Below are 19,939 nucleotides of genomic sequence, written 5' to 3'. Positions count from 1 at the left end.
TTAGTTCGATTAACGGTTCGGTTTGGTTATTGAACTGTTTGACAAACATTAGTTCGATTCATAAACCAATGAGAATAATTAAGTTTTTTAACAACGATTCGGTTTAATTCTGTGGTTCAGTACTGTTTTATGGATTTTTTGACCAGCCCTAATCACTCACTGGTGCTCCTAAGTTCATACACTAGGAGAGTTATTCCTTTAATTTGATTAGTAATAAGAGAGTGATCCTTTATTCCATTTATTTGAATCATGACATTTCCCCCCTGCTCCCTAAAACCTAATCACAGAAAGGCTAATGTTGCTAAGATATGGAAGCAATGCAACAATTCTTCCGGCATCAAACTCATAAAGCGTAGTAGAAGAAACCTTTCTTGCTGTTTCTGCGGTTCATGATTAATCACCATGTGTGCTTTCAGTTTAGAAAAAGCACTTTGATGTATCCCCATCTTTTACTAGAAGCAAGAATGAGTGTGATTCAGCAATGTACCAAACAACAAAAATCACATAAACCTCGAACAAAAAGCATCTAAAACTTCCATCACCTATTATCTGTCTCCACCATGCCACCCACTATAATTCATTTTCTATAATTTCATGTCTTGTGCTTCTCACCACATCACCATCACTTTAAAAGCTGGGTCACCCCGACATTTCAAACCTAGTCGTCCCAATAATTGCCGCACAGGAGTCAAACACTCCCTTACAAATAATCGTGTTTTTTACTTTCAGATTTAACAACTTAACTATGATGATTAACTATAATAAAGTAAAATTATGATGGTGATAAATTAAAATTTTATGTAGAAGATTAAAAAGAAAGGGAAAAATGAACAATTACAAGTGGGACCCGTATCAGCTTTACTCTACCAACTACAATGATCCTCACGCGAGAAATTGAGCGTGGTGCTTATTCATGATGAGAATGCTGTTGTTGCTGCTGCGAGTTGCGTTGTCGTCCCTTGCGCGTATCAACAACCGCCGATTGATGCGAGTCACAAACCTGAGTTTTAAACTTGCAACCGAGTTTCTTCCCCAGCGACGCCCTCCAGCCACCGCCGTGTGTGGCGGGCTTTTCAATCTTCTCAATCACTTTTTTCATCGAGGAACACTCACGTTCCAGCTGATGCACTCGCGTCCTCATGCTATCCATATCCAAGCGCAACACCTGATTCTCCCTCACCGTTACACGCCACGTGCTGTTCTCTTCCTGCACGTGCTCTGATTCTAACGTTAACCGTAATGGTTCTCCTCCTCCTCCGTCTTCCTCTTCGCGTTTCAGTGCTGCCGATTGACGCCCTATCTCCGTACCTGTCTCCGCCGCTATCAGCGTCTCGGCGATGGCGTGACGAAGCTGTAACTGCTCGAAGAAAAGTACTTGAACCACCGCGCGTAGTGGAAGCCTCTCATTTTGCGCCGCGTGTGTGCATGCTTCTAGCGTTAGCTTCTGGCAGTCTAGTAATCCGCAAATCTTCTCCCTATCCGATTCCGAAACCCATGGATGTGCCTGCAATATGCAATTAACACAATGAATCTGAATATTCGGTTTCTCAAAATGTAAAATGAAAATTCGTAACGGAAATTGATTCATACCTTGAGATACACATCAACTGCACGGTAGAGACCGTCGTCGAAGAGTCTTGCTTGATCTGGAAGAGAGATTGCGAATTTGTAGAATCTCTCTGGCTTGAGATTCGCGTCTGAAGCAATTTCAGAGAGGTATCCGTCTATGAGTTTTCCGACGAGCATCATCACCGGAGTCCTCGCGGCGGCGGCTTCACCTCCTTCGATAACGTCTACGACTGTTTCATCGGTGGCGTTTCTCGCTTCGAAGGCATTCAGAAAATGAGATAAAATCCTCTCTACGCAATCAACATCGTAAAGCGTTTCGTTCAGATACGAATAACTCGGTACGAGAAGATCATCGAGTGTGGCCTCTTCAAGCTGTAACCCTATCTTCTTCTCTAACGAGTTTCTACATGCTTCCGAAGCGTTCAGTATGTTCGCGGTTCGCAGCAATCCGAATAGAAACCTCGTCGCCGTGGAAGAATTCAAATTCTTCTCATGTGGAAGATTCGAAACAACTGTTTCCAGAATCTCTTTCTGCTCCGTCTCTGATAAAACCGACGAGGACGACGATAATGGCTTCCGGCTCGATCTCGAAACACCAGGAATGTACTTCTTAGCGTAATACATTACGCAGGTTTCGATAATCTCAGGGTTAAGCTCTGCATCTCTCATTGCTAGAATCAATCGCTTGAACAGAGGCAAACGCAGAAGCGCCAGATCTTCAAACCAAGACTCTCCGGCACCGGCACCGGCACCGTTTCTTCTCCCGGCAGCATCAATTCCATTCCAAAGAATCTGCTTAGACGCAGACGCAATGGCTTCACTTACCGGCCAACCAAATAACGCAGGATCCGCCGTCGAAGCTCTGGTGATAACCGAATCGATGCACCTTTCCGTGATTCCCAAATCGTCCGCCATAGGAAACACCCGCTCGCAGGATTTTAGGGTTTTGATTGAGTTGCCGAGACTCTTTAGCACATGCTGTGAGATGTACTTCTCTGTTTTGGAGATGAGATTATCCTCGGAGTAATCTTCTGTCATATCAAGAAACTCGCCGGCGCAACGGAGCGAAGCTACATTGGACGGTGACAGTTCCATTTTAACACCGTAACAGAATTTAGCCGCCATCTCAAACGCCTCAGAGCCGCCAGGGAAATCAGTAAACGTCACATGGCACTGTTCTTCCACGATTTCATCATCTTCTTCCTGTGGGACGGTAGAATGCGTTATTGCTTCCGCTTCTTGCTGGGTTATCAGGTCATGAAGCTTTCTGCTCTTTGACATCAAAGGAAACTGAAATAGATATTGAAAACAAATTTCAGTAGCTACTATAGTGAGAAATAACCCAAGTTTTTGTGTATATATTTTCAATTGCATAAAACAAAATTGATTAGTTCTGTATTTTGTTAAACTTACCTTGTGGAGATGAAAGGTCATGTCATCCACTTCAACAACAATGTCACTTGGTAATCCAGTTGTGCAGAACCATGCCTGTCCTTTGGAGCTAGGTTGTTTTTCAGATGATGACATTTTTCCTCTGTAAGTTATATATGATTCTTTCTTCTCTAGGAATCTCAAACTAGGTTAGTGAAAAGTCAGATCCATGAATATCACAAGGATAGTAAAACTTTCAGTTAGAACTGGAGACACTGGAAATATTATGTGGGGGTGGATAGTACCCAGAATTATGATAGTCTTGAAGAGGTGAAATGGACTTGACTTGTACTACTAGTACTCAGCAATTCAATATCAATTGGAAAAAAGAGGAATAGAAGAGGAGAATGAAAGAAATTGTTTGTTTGTGCTTTATGCTGAGGTTTTTATGAAACAAAACAAAGGAAGAAATTATACTTTAAGAAAAAGGAAAGTAATAATAATAAAAAGTTATTATAAAAAATAAAAAAAGCGGTAAAACAGAATGGAATCCACAAACTCAAAGAGGACAAATGAACCTTGATCAAAATTCTTAAAAGGGGTCAAATTGGAACGTTTTTCCTCCCTTTACCAAACCTTATATCCTTTTTTATTTTCTATGAATCAAATCAGAATCTCATACCCACCTACTATTACTCTCTATTAGGGCAAATACATTTCAACAAAAAGAAGGGGCCTTTGATGATTTTTCTTCTTTAAACCCTTGAAAAGCCAATAATAACTTATTAGCCCATATGTCATATTTTCATTGCTTGCCAACCAGTTTACTACACTTGCGTAAATTATGGATATTTTAAAATGGAATTCTCAATTCATGACCTATTGACTTGCTCCACTTAAAATAATTTATTATCGCTATCAATTAACGATATATTACAATGAATAGGTGAGACAATATCTCACTTAAGCTTGTTAACCAATGGAGTAATATATAATTATTAATGATAATTGTCTTCACTAGAGCATCAAATTCATGAAGTCATTTCCTATTTTAGTACTAAAAATTAAATAAATATAATTATCAATTAATGTGATTAGCAATTTACTAGTACATGTTAGCTGTCATTGATAGAGAATAAATTATACTAGCACCGTTTGTAAATGTATTTGGGAAGAGTCTAACCCAATAGCAATATTTTTAGTAGTTAGATGTAGCTAAATGGATTGAAAACTTGCTATAAGTAGCACATGGTATATTAAAGATAGTTGCTTGATATCAATCCCCAAATCAATTCTGTTTTGATTTTCAAATTTTTGAAGTTATCAGCTCTGGTCCCCTTGGATCCTTCTTTTCGAAATGTAATAGTACTACTCTTGGAACAAAAAGATTTTGTTTAAAATAAAATACACAAGAAAAAGTTATCTTCATTTATGTTGGTATATCTACCCTCATTACTCTTACCTTAGAATTTATGACTGCCATTAATGTATAGACAGCTATTGTAAGGTACATTATTCCATTCACAAGTTCAAAGTGAATGGAGGGTATTTTTCAAGTTTTCAAATTGAGACAGTTGAAAATAATGTGAAGAAAAAAAAAGAAAAAAACAAATGTTTGGGGCGATAGTCCAAGAAGAAAAGTCTCAAGCGTGGGAGAAAAAACTTGAGGAAAAGGTCAAAAATAGACCCACTTACTCCATGACCATAGTCTATAGTATATGAGTTTTATATGCTTTGGATTGAGTATTATATTAGCTGGAAAATAGACCAATTATTTGAGATTGTAGATTAATAGGCAATAGGTATGTTTTGTTACTGCTAATCATGTGGTTGGTGGTTCATTATCATTCGATTTAGAAGAGAATTTTCATACTTTCAATAATACAAGAGTACTAGTAGCTTATTAGACTCACTATGGCGCATTCTCGTCTCATAAGTGAAAAGGACAAATTAAAGACAAATACCAAGACTAAAACTACCCAAAAGTCGTCATAAGGAATTAAACTTAAACGAAAACATAAAATAAAATATAGAAGGGAAAAAAAGGATTATAGAACAACTTTTCATAATGGTGTATTTTACAATGTTACGAATTTTATTTATAAGACAAACCATATAACTTATACATGAATAATGACATTAATGGTGTATTTTACAAATGTCACATGAATTTTATTTATAAGACACAAACCATTTAACTTATACATAAACGATGACATTGACATTGATAATAGAAAATTTTCAATAGTATTTAATATAACTTTTCCATACTAGAATAGAAAATAGATATACTAGAATAGAAAATAGATAATGTGTTGAGAACGACTACCTTGATAAGTTTTTCGGCATACGGTGGTGATGATTTTCAGTTATTAGAAAGGTATGTGCAGAAAAGGTTATCACCATGACGTTTAAGTCAATATATCACTCAAACTTTATAAATCAGAGTGAATTTGTATTTAAATATAACTCAGAGCCACACTTATATAGAGGAGACAATTTAATTATTCTCAACTTGTTTGACATGGTGTGTGGGCAACCGTTAGACGAGGATCAAAAGTCAAGATGGATTGAGGGTTGTGCTCTTATTTGGTGCTCAAGGATAAGGGTATACTTGTACATGAGTGATTAGTGTGCCTTTTCCAGGGGTTTAGAAATTCAATTCAAGCATAAGGTTGTTTTTTATGAAGTGAGATGGTGGTTGGAAGAAAGTTCAAGTGCATGAAAAAAATAAAGAAGACCTAGTGAAAAAGGCGTCACTATCACCCATGGAACTATCCATTGGCATTGAATATTATTGTTGGGTGGATGACGAGGTTCTATGAACCAAGTCTTTCTACACCGATAAGGATATAATGGAACATGCGTACTGGGAAGTGAGACCTTAATTTGACAAATGTGAGTCTTCCACATCCTATAACAAGATCTAACACATGATCCAGCTTTCGCTCCCCCATCAATGTGAATCATGGCTTTGATACCACATATTAAGGAGACTGGAGAGTTAGGTGCAATAACACGCATCCAATGCTCCAGAACCACAAGAAAGAGAGATCTCATATATCAGAAGGTGAGAAAATACACAAGAAGGGGGGTTGAATTGTGTATCTAATAACTTTTGCTTTTCTAGAATCAACAGCTTGTGAATCTAACCAAGTTCGAATTCTAAGCTAGAGTAAGCAGCAACGAAATAATTTAAAGTGCAGAAGCAATAAGTAAATCACATACAACAATTATCCTAGTTTCTCTATAACGAGAGTAGTTCAGTTCCCTTGTCACACAAGAGCTTTTCACTATAATCAAAACCTGATTACAACTTGCTTATACATACCAGTCCAAGACTTCCTGTTCAATCGCACTAAGAGACTTCCTTGCCTAAATACACACGTTCTTGACTTCCTTGCTCAATCAACCTGAAAGAGACTTTCTTGCTCAATCTAACCGAAAAGAGGCTTCTTGCCTAAACTCACTGCTCAAGACTTCTTTGCTCAATCACACTTGAAAGAGACTTCCTTGCTCAATCACACTTGAAAGAAACTTTCTTGCCTTAACTCACAACTCAGAACTTCCTTGCTCAATCTAACCAGAAAGAGACTTTCTTGCCTAAACTCACAAATCAAGACTTCCTTGTTGTTTACGGTGATTTCCGGTAAACAACCGCTAGTCCTCCAAACTATAATAAATATGATTTGGTTACTCGCAGGATCGACTAGATTGATCCTAGGACATGGTCAAACGAAAGGTTTATTGATATGATTTGGTTCATACCTGTTTGTTTTGATTTCGAGAAATTTATGTTCAAATGACTAATCATTCGAGATAACGCTAGTTATATGAGTTAGTGTAACTTCGACGCATAAATCGTAATAAGAAAACATGTAAATTGCGAGAATGTAAATTGCAAGAAAATTAACATGCAAGAATGTAAGTCACAAGAATATAAATTGCAGGAAAGTAATGTGCATGAAATTAAATGACTTCGAAAGTAAAAGTTTAAACAAGGAAAGTAAAGAAATCGAAAAGATATTTGATAAAAGTAAATACACATGTATTCAAATTGGTGGTGTCATACGTACATTTCTCAGCGAACTCTTTCTCTTAACACTTGATACTTGAGCAATATGTGAGTGATTTGTACAAAATGAACACACGAAATCCTATCATTAAGACTCCTATTTATACTAAATTTGACCCTAACGGTCATACAATAATCTAATGCCACGTTATCCACGAGAACTCTGGGGATGCCATCTGTCTATGTGCAGTTACATAAACCGTTTCGCAATTCAAATCTTCCCGCTCAAGTCCTTTTCGACATGTGGCCATATAATTATATTCGAAAATGTTACGGAAATACATTAAGCTTCAGTACTTTATGTAATTTTCCGCGAAATGTCTAAGTCTTGGCAAAGATATCTTCCGTGTTAGCTTCGATACTTCTCTCCTTCATTTCAACTTAGACATTTTCTTGAAGCATGGCCATCAGTAGCCATTTTTTAAATCTTCGAAGATGGTCATCAGTAACCATCATTCTTCGAACTTAAAACCTTCGAAGATCAACTTCTTAAACGAAATCTCCAGCTAACACTTGTTCAAACACACTGTTTAAGACTTTTACAAATTCTAATCAAAATATTTAGGATTACAACAAGATGTACCTGATATACAATCAGAGGTACAAATAATATTGCACAAACAAAGATCTTGTTACATGAGATTTCTTGGACATACAAGTGTAAGAAACTCTCAAGTCTATGAACAATACAACAACTATGTATGAAAGCTTAGGATGAGAAATAATTTATGTTCAATCTTGTTGTGCGCATATATATATATATATATATATATATATATATATATATATATATATATATATATATATATATATATATATATATATATATATATATATATATATATATATATATATATATATATATATATATATATATATATATATATATATATATATATATATATATATATAGGGGACGACTCAAGTGAGAACACTTAGTTATTATGAGAAATGAGAACAATGAATCACAACCATTAGATTTAGATTTGTTGATTTTAATGGACATGATTTGTTTCTCTTTCTAGGATTCTTATTATTTATTTTAAATCAACATAAAAAGAGAAACATATCCTGCCCATTAAAATCAACAAATCTGAATCTAATGGTTGTGATTTATTGTTCTTATTTCTCATAATAACCAAGTGTTCTCACTTGAGTCGTCCCCTATATATATATATATATATATATATATATATATATATATATATATATATATATATATATATATATGGACATTAATAAAAATAATAATTAGATGCAGAAGGGCATTGAAAATATTAAAAGACATGATTTTATTTATAAAAAATACTTACAAAGGATGTCAAAACAAGAATTCCAAGTTCTAAGATTGAAAACTCAAATGCCTTTAACAAGACACAAATGATCCTTTTATAGGCAATGATCCACCCGGACTTGAAACTAAAATAAACTAAGCATAAACTTTATAAAAGGTAAAGGCCCACATGACCTTAATAATTGAAATTGAAATTCTGGTATCAGATATGTGATGTCGAATGAGATGTCACGACACAAATATCTAAGAACAAACGCCTATGGAACAAGTTGGTAATAATAACGAAAAATGGTGCAGAAAGGTAAAAGACATAAGGAATTGTTTACCCAGTTCGGAACAACCTTCCTACTCTGGGGGCTACCAAGCCAATGATGAAATCAATATACGATAGTATCAATTTGAAGTTAAACTCTCCCGTTTACAACTTTTCACTTAATTACTACCCTTCCTATGACTTCTACCTAAGACGCACCTAGGTATGAGGCCCTCGTCAAATCCCCTCAATCACAACCAGTGACAAAAAACACAAACAATCAAAAGTAGAAGACACTATTCCAAGACACACAATTCTCAATGCTTAAAAGCTTATGAGAAATGACACTTACTCTCCTTGCTTAACAGCTTCGGAGATCACACATTCAACACCTACATTTTTGTGAATGGACAAATATGAAACTTACATCACACCTTAAATAAGGTGTCATACCCCAAAAATTGCCCTCCAGATTTTTTTAAGCGTGCAAATAGAAATGAAGTCCATTAAACTTAAATTGATCCAGGCCCATGACCTCTAAACCCACCTTGCAATAGCTACATTATTTATTTTATTTGTTTTGGATTTTATTTGTTTAAATACAAATTAAATAAAAAATAAATAAATCAAATAAATATCCATTAAAGAGGGAGAGAGGCGCATGATTTGATTTATTTAATCAAATATTTATTTTAAAAGGCCAAAGAAGATGATTGGAGCTGATTGGGATAATTGGATACAAAATCAGAAAATTTTGATAAAATGTTAAAATCTCTTTCAATCATATTTTCAATCTCCATAATTGCAAGGATTTGGACCAAGAATAGTTAACCTAATGGACTCCAATATATAACCGTAACAGAGGACGAATTTACAGAGGATTTTGGTGGCAGAACTCTGTGAAAAACAAGAAAAAAAACGTGAAGAAAAAGCAATTTGCATACTGAATTCCAAGCCGAGTCAAATCGTTCCAAGCATCAAACAAGATTCTTGGGCGTTTTCTGAAGCCAACCGGATCAATATCAACGGTCAGAGCTTTCCGGATTGACTCATTCAACCCTCACGGTTTGCAATTTTTATAATTTTTCGATTACGGTCTTTTATGCATCATAAACGAATTCTGGTTATGTGTTTATGTTCAGGTTAATGTTTAGATCGTGTCTTTGTGTTTAATTTGATTCTTGTTGCGATTAGAGTGATTCGCCATTATTAGGGTTCATGACCTTTGATTTGGGAACCGTAAATAGGGACAAAATTAGCCAAAATTAATAGCCTCATCATGTTCAGGAGGTAGTTTCTACTCGATTTATGTGTTCAATTGGAATTTATCTGGAATATATGGCGAGTTTGATGATTGCAGGTTTTTAGTTAGTCATGAAAACCGTGGGTATAAGCATCCACGTTTTGCAGAAAAAAGGCCATGAAGAAGATGACTCCTTGGCTACTGCGCGCGAGTTCATTTTTTTTATTGTTGTTTTAATTTGATTGTTTCATTATAATATTTGCGAAGTACATGTTAAGCAACGAAACGCATCTGGCTTGATGGCAAGTGGGAAGCGCTAGCAACCTTAAGGGAACGGGTTCGATCCCCAGTCTTCACGTTCCCTGGTATTATTTTTCTATCAAGGGCATGACTCGAAGATCCAACGCTCCTCATTGATCAGCGCACACGGTACTCCTCACATATCTACCGTTGGATCAACACCTACTTCAGATCTGACGACCAGGAGGGCGCAAGTCCATCATGTTCCATCAGCATTCAACCACACATAAGCAAAGCTGAGTTCTTGATTTTATTTTTTAATTTTTATTACTCTTATTTGTTTTTTTACATAATTACTTTTAAATTGTTTTTATTATAACTAAATGTAATTTAGGTTTGTAAATTAGTGTTCTATGTTTTTCATATAAAATTTGGTAATTAGTTTTATTATTATTATTATTGTTAAATTTGATTTAAAATTGGTTTAGATAAATGGGTTTGATAATTAATTTTTTTTATTCTTGCCGATTTAATTAATTAGGCTGAAAACCAATAATTAATTAAATCAATTTGTTATCTTATTTAATTTACGCCCTAATCAGGATTTACAAGGATCCTTCCCACACTGAGAATTTTTCTTTCTTTCTTTGTGCCTTTTCAGGGTTAACCTCAAGGCTACCTCCGACTACGAATCATATCAAATCAAATTAAAAGCTAAGTCATATTTCGTATTTATTTTAAATAATCATTCTATTTTAATTTTGTTTTTTTGTCAAATTAGGGTTAAATTTAATTGCCATTGAATTAGCCATACACTCACTGCTTCCTGTTATTTTTCTATCAATCCTCAGAGGGTCAGAGTCAATGCTTCAGACAACCCTCGATTATCAACCTTCCAATCAAAGCTAAGTATTTAATTTATTTTATTTTAAAAGCCTATTTGGTCTCCTTTTGATTTTAAGGTTTGCCCTTATATTTCTTGAACTATGCATACATTCACCTATTGTCTGCCTTTGCCATTTTTTAGGGTTACCTCCGAGGCTTCCCGCTAACCATATCAGATCAAATCAAGCTAAGTACTTTTGTTTATTTTATTTTAAATACATTATATCCTTATTTTTAGGGTTGACTGTGTTCGCTTTCGAACCGATAAATGCACTCACCCTATTTTGTTTGCCTTTTCCAGGGTTTGTCAAATTGCCAAAGCCACGAGTTTGGTAACCCTAAACCCTAACCTTTTATTTTTCTGTTTAATTATTACTTGTGTCAAACCCTATTAAGGGATCCGCTGGTTACAATTTCCCTCCCCATATTACTGTTTCTTGCCTTATATTATCTGCGTGGTTAGTAAAATAGGGAGTGGCAACCATGAATTGAATTTAGAATCGCTAATTTACAAGATAATATAATTGAATATAATCACGTGATTGGTGCACACACGCACGCTTTTGGGTAACCTCTCTGTTGCCTTGTTGCCTGTTGCCTTGTTGCCTGTTGCCTTGTGTTTTTTGCAGAATAAGCCAAGTCCCTCGAATACGAGGATACCTCAGTCATGTTGCCTCGATAAAAAGGTCACGACCCTAAATGATGCTGCCTTCGATACACAAATGACCTCGACCCTCGGAAGTTGCCTACGGAAAAAGGCTGAGGTATCTTCTGGTTGCCTAACGAAAATGGCTTATTCTGATTCTTGCCTTAGACTACCTGCCCTTCTATGGCATGGGACAGTCTCATGGCAAAGGATGCTTCGACGACCCTTCAACCTCCAAACGAAAGGCTTCCTGCCCTCTTATGGCAAGGATAGACCCTTTCATTCTGAAAGACTAAAAAGAGACCTATCATCTGAGTTTAAGGTAATTGCCCCTAATTGCCTTGCAATGCTCGTCTTTAATATTCTTTCTCACAATTCTTCGAAAACTGGCTACGCTCATTTACGAGCTAAAGTCCACTTTTTTCTTTCATCTACCTTTTTTAAAAAAACAAACGAGCAAGCAAAGCAATTAAGAGCCCATGGAAAACCATGGATGCAAAGGGTGCCTTACACCTTCCCTTTGCATAAATTACCCCCCGAACTTAGATTTCTTTAAAAAGGTTTTTTTCTGTTTCTTTTTGCCTTTCCGAATTTGTTTGGATAAAATAAAAGTCGGTGGCGACTCTTGCTTACCGCGACATTCCGATCGATAAAAAGTCAGTTCACCGTATTACAGAACTGGCGACTCTGCTGGGGAAAAAATTTCGATAAAAGAGGGGTTACCTTAAAAGTTTAGGAATCACTTAAATGTTTTCTATTGTTTGCTTTGTTTGCTTTACTTTTGCAGGGCTGTTTTGGGTATTCTGTTGTGTGAAAGATCCTAACCCGGATCTGAGTACCTTAGGTAAATGGCATGAGATCAATGAGACTGCACAGCGTATACTGATGTGGTTGACTTGATGGCCATCGTTAGTGTGACACATTGGTTTGTCCTGGTGTTCCTTGGGATCCGACCTGAGGAAATGCTTGGCTGCCGCGTGGTGTCATTAAGCACTAATTCGCCCTTAGAACCTTAGTCGAACTTGACCTTGGCCTATTAGAAAGTAGCGAGATGGCTGGCTTTGGTTCCGACTGAAGTTGGTTGATACTCGAAGCTACACTCATATGGACTGGACTTTCAGGACCTTCTCGGTTGGTGATTCGATTGCCGAACTGAGATAAGCGCCTTCGAGAAAGGTCAATGATATGAGCTCCCTAGAACCCGATCTTTATATAGGACAGGTTGAACCAACTAAACTTCAGGGGGAGGGTACGTACCTGTGAACCACGTGCAAGCCTAACCATGAGGCAAAATTGTGTGACTTGTGTGACTTGCCTGACTTGTGTGACTTGTTTGTGTTTGCTACTAACCTTCATTTTCTCGCAGGTTTTGTTGAAAGGACTTGTTTGTCCTTACTATCTCACACTATGACTAATGAACTGCATTCGCATAACATCATGACATCATAAGCATAACATGATCAACTAACCCTTTCAAGGATCTTAGGAATTTAGGGCGCACAATTTCAGGTGCTCTTATCAAGGACTGAATTCCTATCTAGGGGCAAGAGGATTTATTTTCCTCTGGCCACGTGCCTTCCAATTCAAAGACTCGATACCTATCAAGGGGCAAGAGGATTTATTTTCCTCTAGCCATGTACCTTTAAATTCAGAAGTATCCCGAATCAGAGGCGATGACCCACTCGATATGGTGAGCTTGATTCTCAAAGAAGGACGTCCAAAGACGAAAGCCAGAATTCTCTAGACATAGCTGTGTTTGATTCAATGTCTAAACGTTGCAAACTAAATTTCCTATAGATCCTCGAAAGCATTGCATTTACATTCATAACATCGCATAACAGGTTTCTTACAATAGGTCTCTCATCCTTCCTCGCTGTTTATTTCAGCATCATGAATCTCGAACAATCAGTTAAGGATCTCCAAGCTCAAAACACTAAGTTCCAAGCCTTGATTATGAATTTGTCCAAGGGGCAAGATGAGCTGAAATCCCTTCTGACTAAGAAGGAAAAGAAGACCAAGAAACTTAAAGGTGTTCTCAATCTAGGAAGAAGGTTCAAAGGCCCTCTCAAAAAGGTTGAAGAAGCTGAAGCTCCCAAAGAGGGTAAGAAGACTCGAGTGAAAAAGCTTAGACCAATCTTGCAACTCAGGGATGCCGAAACCTCTGAAGACAGTGATGAGGATGAGCAAGATGATGATGCTAGTATCAAAACCGATGCAAAAAGTAACCACGATTCTGCCGAACTCTCTGAAGAAGAAGAGGATTATTACCATGAGGGCGAACATCCCGTTGACAAATACAAGATGTTAGAAGAGCGTCTGAGAAGTGTGGAAATTCAGAAGGTACCTGGGCTGGATTTTGAAGAACTTGGACTTGTGCCTGGGGTCGTTATTCCTCCAAAATTCAAAACTCCCGCCTTTGCTAAGTATGATGGAGTCTCTTGTCCTAAACTACACTTGAGGTCTTATGTAAGGAAGATTCAGCCTCACACTGCTGATAAGAGGCTCTGGATCCATTTCTTTCAGGAAAGCTTATCTGGAACTCAACTCGAATGGTACTATCAACTGGAAAGTACCAACATCCATACTTGGGAAGATTTGGTTGTTGCTTTCTATAAACAATACCAATACAATGCTGACCTCGCACCAACTCGCATACAACTACAAAGCATGTCTATGGGACCCGAGGAAAGTTTCAAGGAGTATGCTAAAAAATGGAGAGATCTAGCTGGAAGAGTCAAACCCTCCTTGACTGACAGAGAATTGGTTGATATGTTCATGAATACACTGACTGGACCTTTCTATAATCATTTACTGGGAAGTTCATCATTTGGATTCACTGAACTCATACTGATTGGGGAACGTGTCGAGAATGGCATTCGAAGTGGTAAGATTCAAGTGGCTACATCCCCAGGTACTACAAAGAAGCATTTCAATGGGAGGTCAGATTCCAATGCTGTGTATGGGCAGAAAAGGATAAACCATGATCAATCTATTGGGGCAGTTCTGAGCTCCACACCGGTGCCTCAACAAGGTCATCAAGACAAACAAGTTACACCCAGACGTCAATTCACAAAGATCAACACGTCGCTAGCTCAAGCTTTACAACATCTGCTAAAGGCAAATTTGATCACCCTGAGGGATCCTCCTAAGAATCCTAACACCTCTGCTCCTAGTTATAAGCCCAATGCGAGGTGCGCATATCATTCTAATAGTCCTGGGCATGACACAGAGAATTGTTGGCCGTTGAAGAACAAGATCCAAGATATGATCGACGCTGGTGAAATCGAGTTCGACCCTCCTGCAACTCCTAATGTGATCACTGCTCCCAGGCCTAATCACAACAAGATTGCTAATGCTATGGATGGCTAGAAGGATGAACTTTTTAGATTATTAGATTTACTTTTGTTTGCAATTTCTATTCTGTTTGTTTAAACATTCGACTTATGATAGACATTATCTGTTTTAATAATTATCATCAGTGCATTGCATATGTTTGTCTTGAATACATTATTTCGTTATCATTCGTTTCAAATCACGTATTTACTTTGCATATCTTTTGTGTTTATTCAACTCTTGCTAAGCTGTAAGCCTTTTGAGGGAGGATGACGAAAACGATACCGCAACCTCATACAATATGCTTTTGAGCGGACTATGCTGACGATGTACAGGCATTGTTTCAATTCCTAAATAGTGGAGATATAAGGATGTTAATCCCTCGTCAACCCCTTTGAGCCTAAAAAGTAGAAGTTTCTTTCTTGTACTAATTAAAACCCTTGATCATAACTTGGGGCAGGGTAGTGCTCAGTTAATTTGGCAGTGCATTCTATTTTAAGAGAATCATTCAGTACACCTTTCAACAAGGGTTTCAATCACAAGCGTTCATTCGCATACATCAAAGAAGTGTTGGAGATGTCAATCAAAATCCAATAATGGTTTATCAATCATTAAGCAAGGCAGTCATTATCTTTCAAAAGAAGAAAAAATGAAAAACATATCTACAAAGAAAAGCCTGCTAAGTCAAAAAATCAAAAGATGACTTAGGCAAAAAATCAAGGCATCCCGCTGACTGTAAGCTCAAAAATAAACAGTTTAGGCAAAAGTTAGGGATATCAAAAAGATGAAAACAGAGAAGTCAATAAACTCCTAAACAACACAATGTTGTGTCTGCCATCTCAAAGGTTCTCTTTGCTTGTGAACCATCATCATGATCATAGGTGCAAATCCGAAAGTCTCTTGGAACCTGAATGCATAAGTTGAATTAGCTGAGCTTAGGACTAAAGAACATCACGAAGAAGAGGATGGGTATAAATAAATTTTGAGCCATTATCCTTTGTTTCTTAAAACCGTGAACCGAGCCACGTTACAACCCTTGAAAGTCCTAACTGAAGCATGGTTAGTTCGAAAGCGTACTGTCACCAAAAAGGTATCCCGACTCCTTAAGGTTTACCACAAATACTGAGTTGGTATTTCATATTTTTACAAAATCATGTTTTTATAAATATCACACTTTTACATCTCTTGTTTTAATGTTTTTCAAAAACTCAAGACAAACGTATGCATTGCATCTCATGAATTCATTATTAAACAAATTCTGCTACATAATTTCAAATGTTAGCAACAGAAAGAATTTGCACAGGGTATAACTAATGACTGAAAGTTATCCCGACAGACGATATTACTCCAAGAAGCAATGTCTCCTACGCATACAAGGGGCATGACATGTTTTTCCCAATCAATCTGGGGCAATCAAGTCAAGATTCCAAGAATCTCTCAAAAGCCAAACAGTCAGGGGCACCATCCTAAGTGTACGATTACTAGGGGCATGTCACTTACAATATACACTTCATAAAATCCTCGCAAGGTGAATCTCTTCAAGTTCTTACTAGCTGAGGGAAAAGTACACAAGGCATGTTCAACACTTCGATCAAATTGGTGTCTCCCAATCAATACGAATCCAGGAATGGTAGTTACTATAATACTGGGGGCAATGTTCAGGGCATCCATGCCTTCCTAACTTCACAAGATCATATCCCCATAGAGCAATCCTCAAGAAGATATCTTCAAATGCTCTAGTCCCGACAAAGACATAGCTCCTCAATAGAGTTCACATATTTGACATCGTCTGTTCCCCGACCTGCTTCTCCGCTCCAAACATGGTTTGTTAATATCTCTAATCCCCAGTCCGGGTATATCAAGTTACTGATCATCCCCAAGCAGAAATCATAAATCCCCAGCTGTGTATCTTCAAAACAAAATCAGGCATCAGAGTCGCAACGACCTAGAGATTTATTTTCTCAATCAAGATACTTCAAAATAGCATAACTCATGTTCATACATCATATATCATAGTTAATTAATAACATATGCATAACAATCTCATTCATTTCAAAAAAAATTTATAATGCATGCATCACAACATTGCATAAAACTAATGTTCCTTTTTCAGCCTACTTTTGCAATCAAATAAACATTGTCTTCTAGATATAGTGCAGAGATAATCAAGTCAAAGATTTAATTCTGACGCTCATTCAAGATGGAGATTTAGTTCTGATACTTAATTTTGGATATCTTCCAAAGATAGCTCAGAGATAATCAACACATAAATCTAAATTCTGATACTTAGTTTCGGATATCTTCCAAAGATGGTTCAGATATAATCAAGACAAAGATTTAATTCTGATACTTAATTTTGGATTTCTTCCAGAGATAGTTCAGAAATAATCAAGACAAAGATTCAATTCTGATACTTAATTTTGGATTTCTTCCAGAGATAGTTCAGAAATAATCAAGACCGAGATTTAATTCTGATACTTAGTTCTGGGTATTCTCCAGAGATAGTTCAGAGATAATCCAAACAAAGATTTAATGCTGATACTTAGTTCCAGGTATTCTCCAGAGATAGTTCAGAGATAATCAAAACGAAGATTTAATTTTGACACTTAATTTTGGATATCTTCCAAAGATAGTTCAGAGATAATCAAGACAGAGATTTAATTTTGACACTTAATTTTGGATATCTTCCAAAGATAGTTCAGAGATAATCAAGATAGAGATTTAATTGTGACAATTATTTCGAAGATAGTTCAGAGATAATCAAGACGACGATTTAGTTCTGATATTTAGTTTCGAGTATCCTCCATGAATAGTTCAAAGGACTTAGATCTAAATTCAATCACTATGAACAGTGCTGACACGATCAATCTCCAATAAACTTTCTCTCAAGGCCTGGATGGCATCTTTAATCCCATCTCCTACAAAGGTCCCTACTTCAGCGAGGGCCAATTTCTGGGTATTCTAGTGTTCAATCCTCTTCTACCTTCAGATTCCAACAGGCACACACGCCAGTCTACATCTTCAGGTTTAAGAAGATTGAACAGGGGCAGCTGTCATACCCCAAAAATTGCCCTCCAGATTTTTTTAAGCGTGCAAATAGAAATGAAGTCCATTAAACTTAAATTGATCCAGGCCCATGACCTCTAAACCCACCTTGCAATAGCTACATTATTTATTTTATTTGTTTTGGATTTTATTTGTTTAAATACAAATTAAATAAAAAATAAATAAATCAAATAAATATCCATTAAAGAGGGAGAGAGGCGCATGATTTGATTTATTTAATCAAATATTTATTTTAAAAGGCCAAAGAAGATGATTGGAGCTGATTGGGATAATTGGATACAAAATCAGAAAATTTTGATAAAATGTTAAAATCTCTTTCAATCATATTTTCAATCTCCATAATTGCAAGGATTTGGACCAAGAATAGTTAACCTAATGGACTCCAATATATAACCGTAACAGAGGACGAATTTACAGAGGATTTTGGTGGCAGAACTCTGTGAAAAACAAGAAAAAAAACGTGAAGAAAAAGCAATTTGCATACTGAATTCCAAGCCGAGTCAAATCGTTCCAAGCATCAAACAAGATTCTTGGGCGTTTTCTGAAGCCAACCGGATCAATATCAACGGTCAGAGCTTTCCGGATTGACTCATTCAACCCTCACGGTTTGCAATTTTTATAATTTTTCGATTACGGTCTTTTATGCATCATAAACGAATTCTGGTTATGTGTTTATGTTCAGGTTAATGTTTAGATCGTGTCTTTGTGTTTAATTTGATTCTTGTTGCGATTAGAGTGATTCGCCATTATTAGGGTTCATGACCTTTGATTTGGGAACCGTAAATAGGGACAAAATTAGCCAAAATTAATAGCCTCATCATGTTCAGGAGGTAGTTTCTACTCGATTTATGTGTTCAATTGGAATTTATCTGGAATATATGGCGAGTTTGATGATTGCAGGTTTTTAGTTAGTCATGAAAACCGTGGGTATAAGCATCCACGTTTTGCAGAAAAAAGGCCATGAAGAAGATGACTCCTTGGCTACTGCGCGCGAGTTCATTTTTTTTATTGTTGTTTTAATTTGATTGTTTCATTATAATATTTGCGAAGTACATGTTAAGCAACGAAACGCATCTGGCTTGATGGCAAGTGGGAAGCGCTAGCAACCTTAAGGGAACGGGTTCGATCCCCAGTCTTCACGTTCCCTGGTATTATTTTTCTATCAAGGGCATGACTCGAAGATCCAACGCTCCTCATTGATCAGCGCACACGGTACTCCTCACATATCTACCGTTGGATCAACACCTACTTCAGATCTGACGACCAGGAGGGCGCAAGTCCATCATGTTCCATCAGCATTCAACCACACATAAGCAAAGCTGAGTTCTTGATTTTATTTTTTAATTTTTATTACTCTTATTTGTTTTTTTACATAATTACTTTTAAATTGTTTTTATTATAACTAAATGTAATTTAGGTTTGTAAATTAGTGTTCTATGTTTTTCATATAAAATTTGGTAATTAGTTTTTTTATTATTATTATTGTTAAATTTGATTTAAAATTGGTTTAGATAAATGGGTTTGATAATTAATTTTTTTTATTCTTGCCGATTTAATTAATTAGGCTGAAAACCAATAATTAATTAAATCAATTTGTTATCTTATTTAATTTACGCCCTAATCAGGATTTACAAGGATCCTTCCCACACTGAGAATTTTTCTTTCTTTCTTTGTGCCTTTTCAGGGTTAACCTCAAGGCTACCTCCGACTACGAATCATATCAAATCAAATTAAAAGCTAAGTCATATTTCGTATTTATTTTAAATAATCATTCTATTTTAATTTTGTTTTTTTGTCAAATTAGGGTTAAATTTAATTGCCATTGAATTAGCCATACACTCACTGCTTCCTGTTATTTTTCTATCAATCCTCAGAGGGTCAGAGTCAATGCTTCAGACAACCCTCGATTATCAACCTTCCAATCAAAGCTAAGTATTTAATTTATTTTATTTTAAAAGCCTATT

At 36.4% G+C, this 19,939-nt stretch overlaps 1 protein-coding gene across 1 annotated transcript; it reads right to left on the bottom strand.

The window, feature by feature from the left end:
* Window positions 1-744: 744 nt before the first annotated feature.
* On the bottom strand, window positions 745-3,669 carry LOC131626789 (BTB/POZ domain-containing protein At5g66560-like). Its single transcript, XM_058897625.1, has 3 exons — window positions 2,983-3,669; window positions 1,591-2,859; window positions 745-1,504 (listed from the first exon to the last, which is right to left on the bottom strand). The coding sequence occupies exons 1-3, from the start codon at window positions 3,094-3,096 to the stop codon at window positions 908-910; spliced, it is 1,980 nt and encodes a 659-aa protein (XP_058753608.1). The 5' UTR covers window positions 3,097-3,669; the 3' UTR covers window positions 745-907.
* Between the last annotated feature and the right edge of the window lie 16,270 nt (window positions 3,670-19,939).

Source organism: Vicia villosa, unplaced genomic scaffold, assembly GCF_029867415.1.
Source record: "Vicia villosa cultivar HV-30 ecotype Madison, WI unplaced genomic scaffold, Vvil1.0 ctg.000321F_1_1_1, whole genome shotgun sequence".
Lineage (NCBI taxonomy): Eukaryota > Viridiplantae > Streptophyta > Magnoliopsida > Fabales > Fabaceae > Vicia > Vicia villosa.
This window is presented reverse-complemented; position numbering and strand designations above follow the sequence as displayed.

Excerpts from the sequence above, each read along its gene's own strand:
- LOC131626789 (XM_058897625.1), bottom strand. The coding sequence starts at position 3,096 with ATGTCATCATCTGAAAAACAACCTAGCTCCAAAGGACAGGCATGGTTC. Across the intron at positions 2,860-2,982 it reads TGACCTTTCATCTCCACAAG|TTTCCTTTGATGTCAAAGAG; the intron begins GTAAGTTTAACA and ends TATCTATTTCAG. Across the intron at positions 1,505-1,590 it reads CAGTTGATGTGTATCTCAAG|GCACATCCATGGGTTTCGGA; the intron begins GTATGAATCAAT and ends TGCATATTGCAG.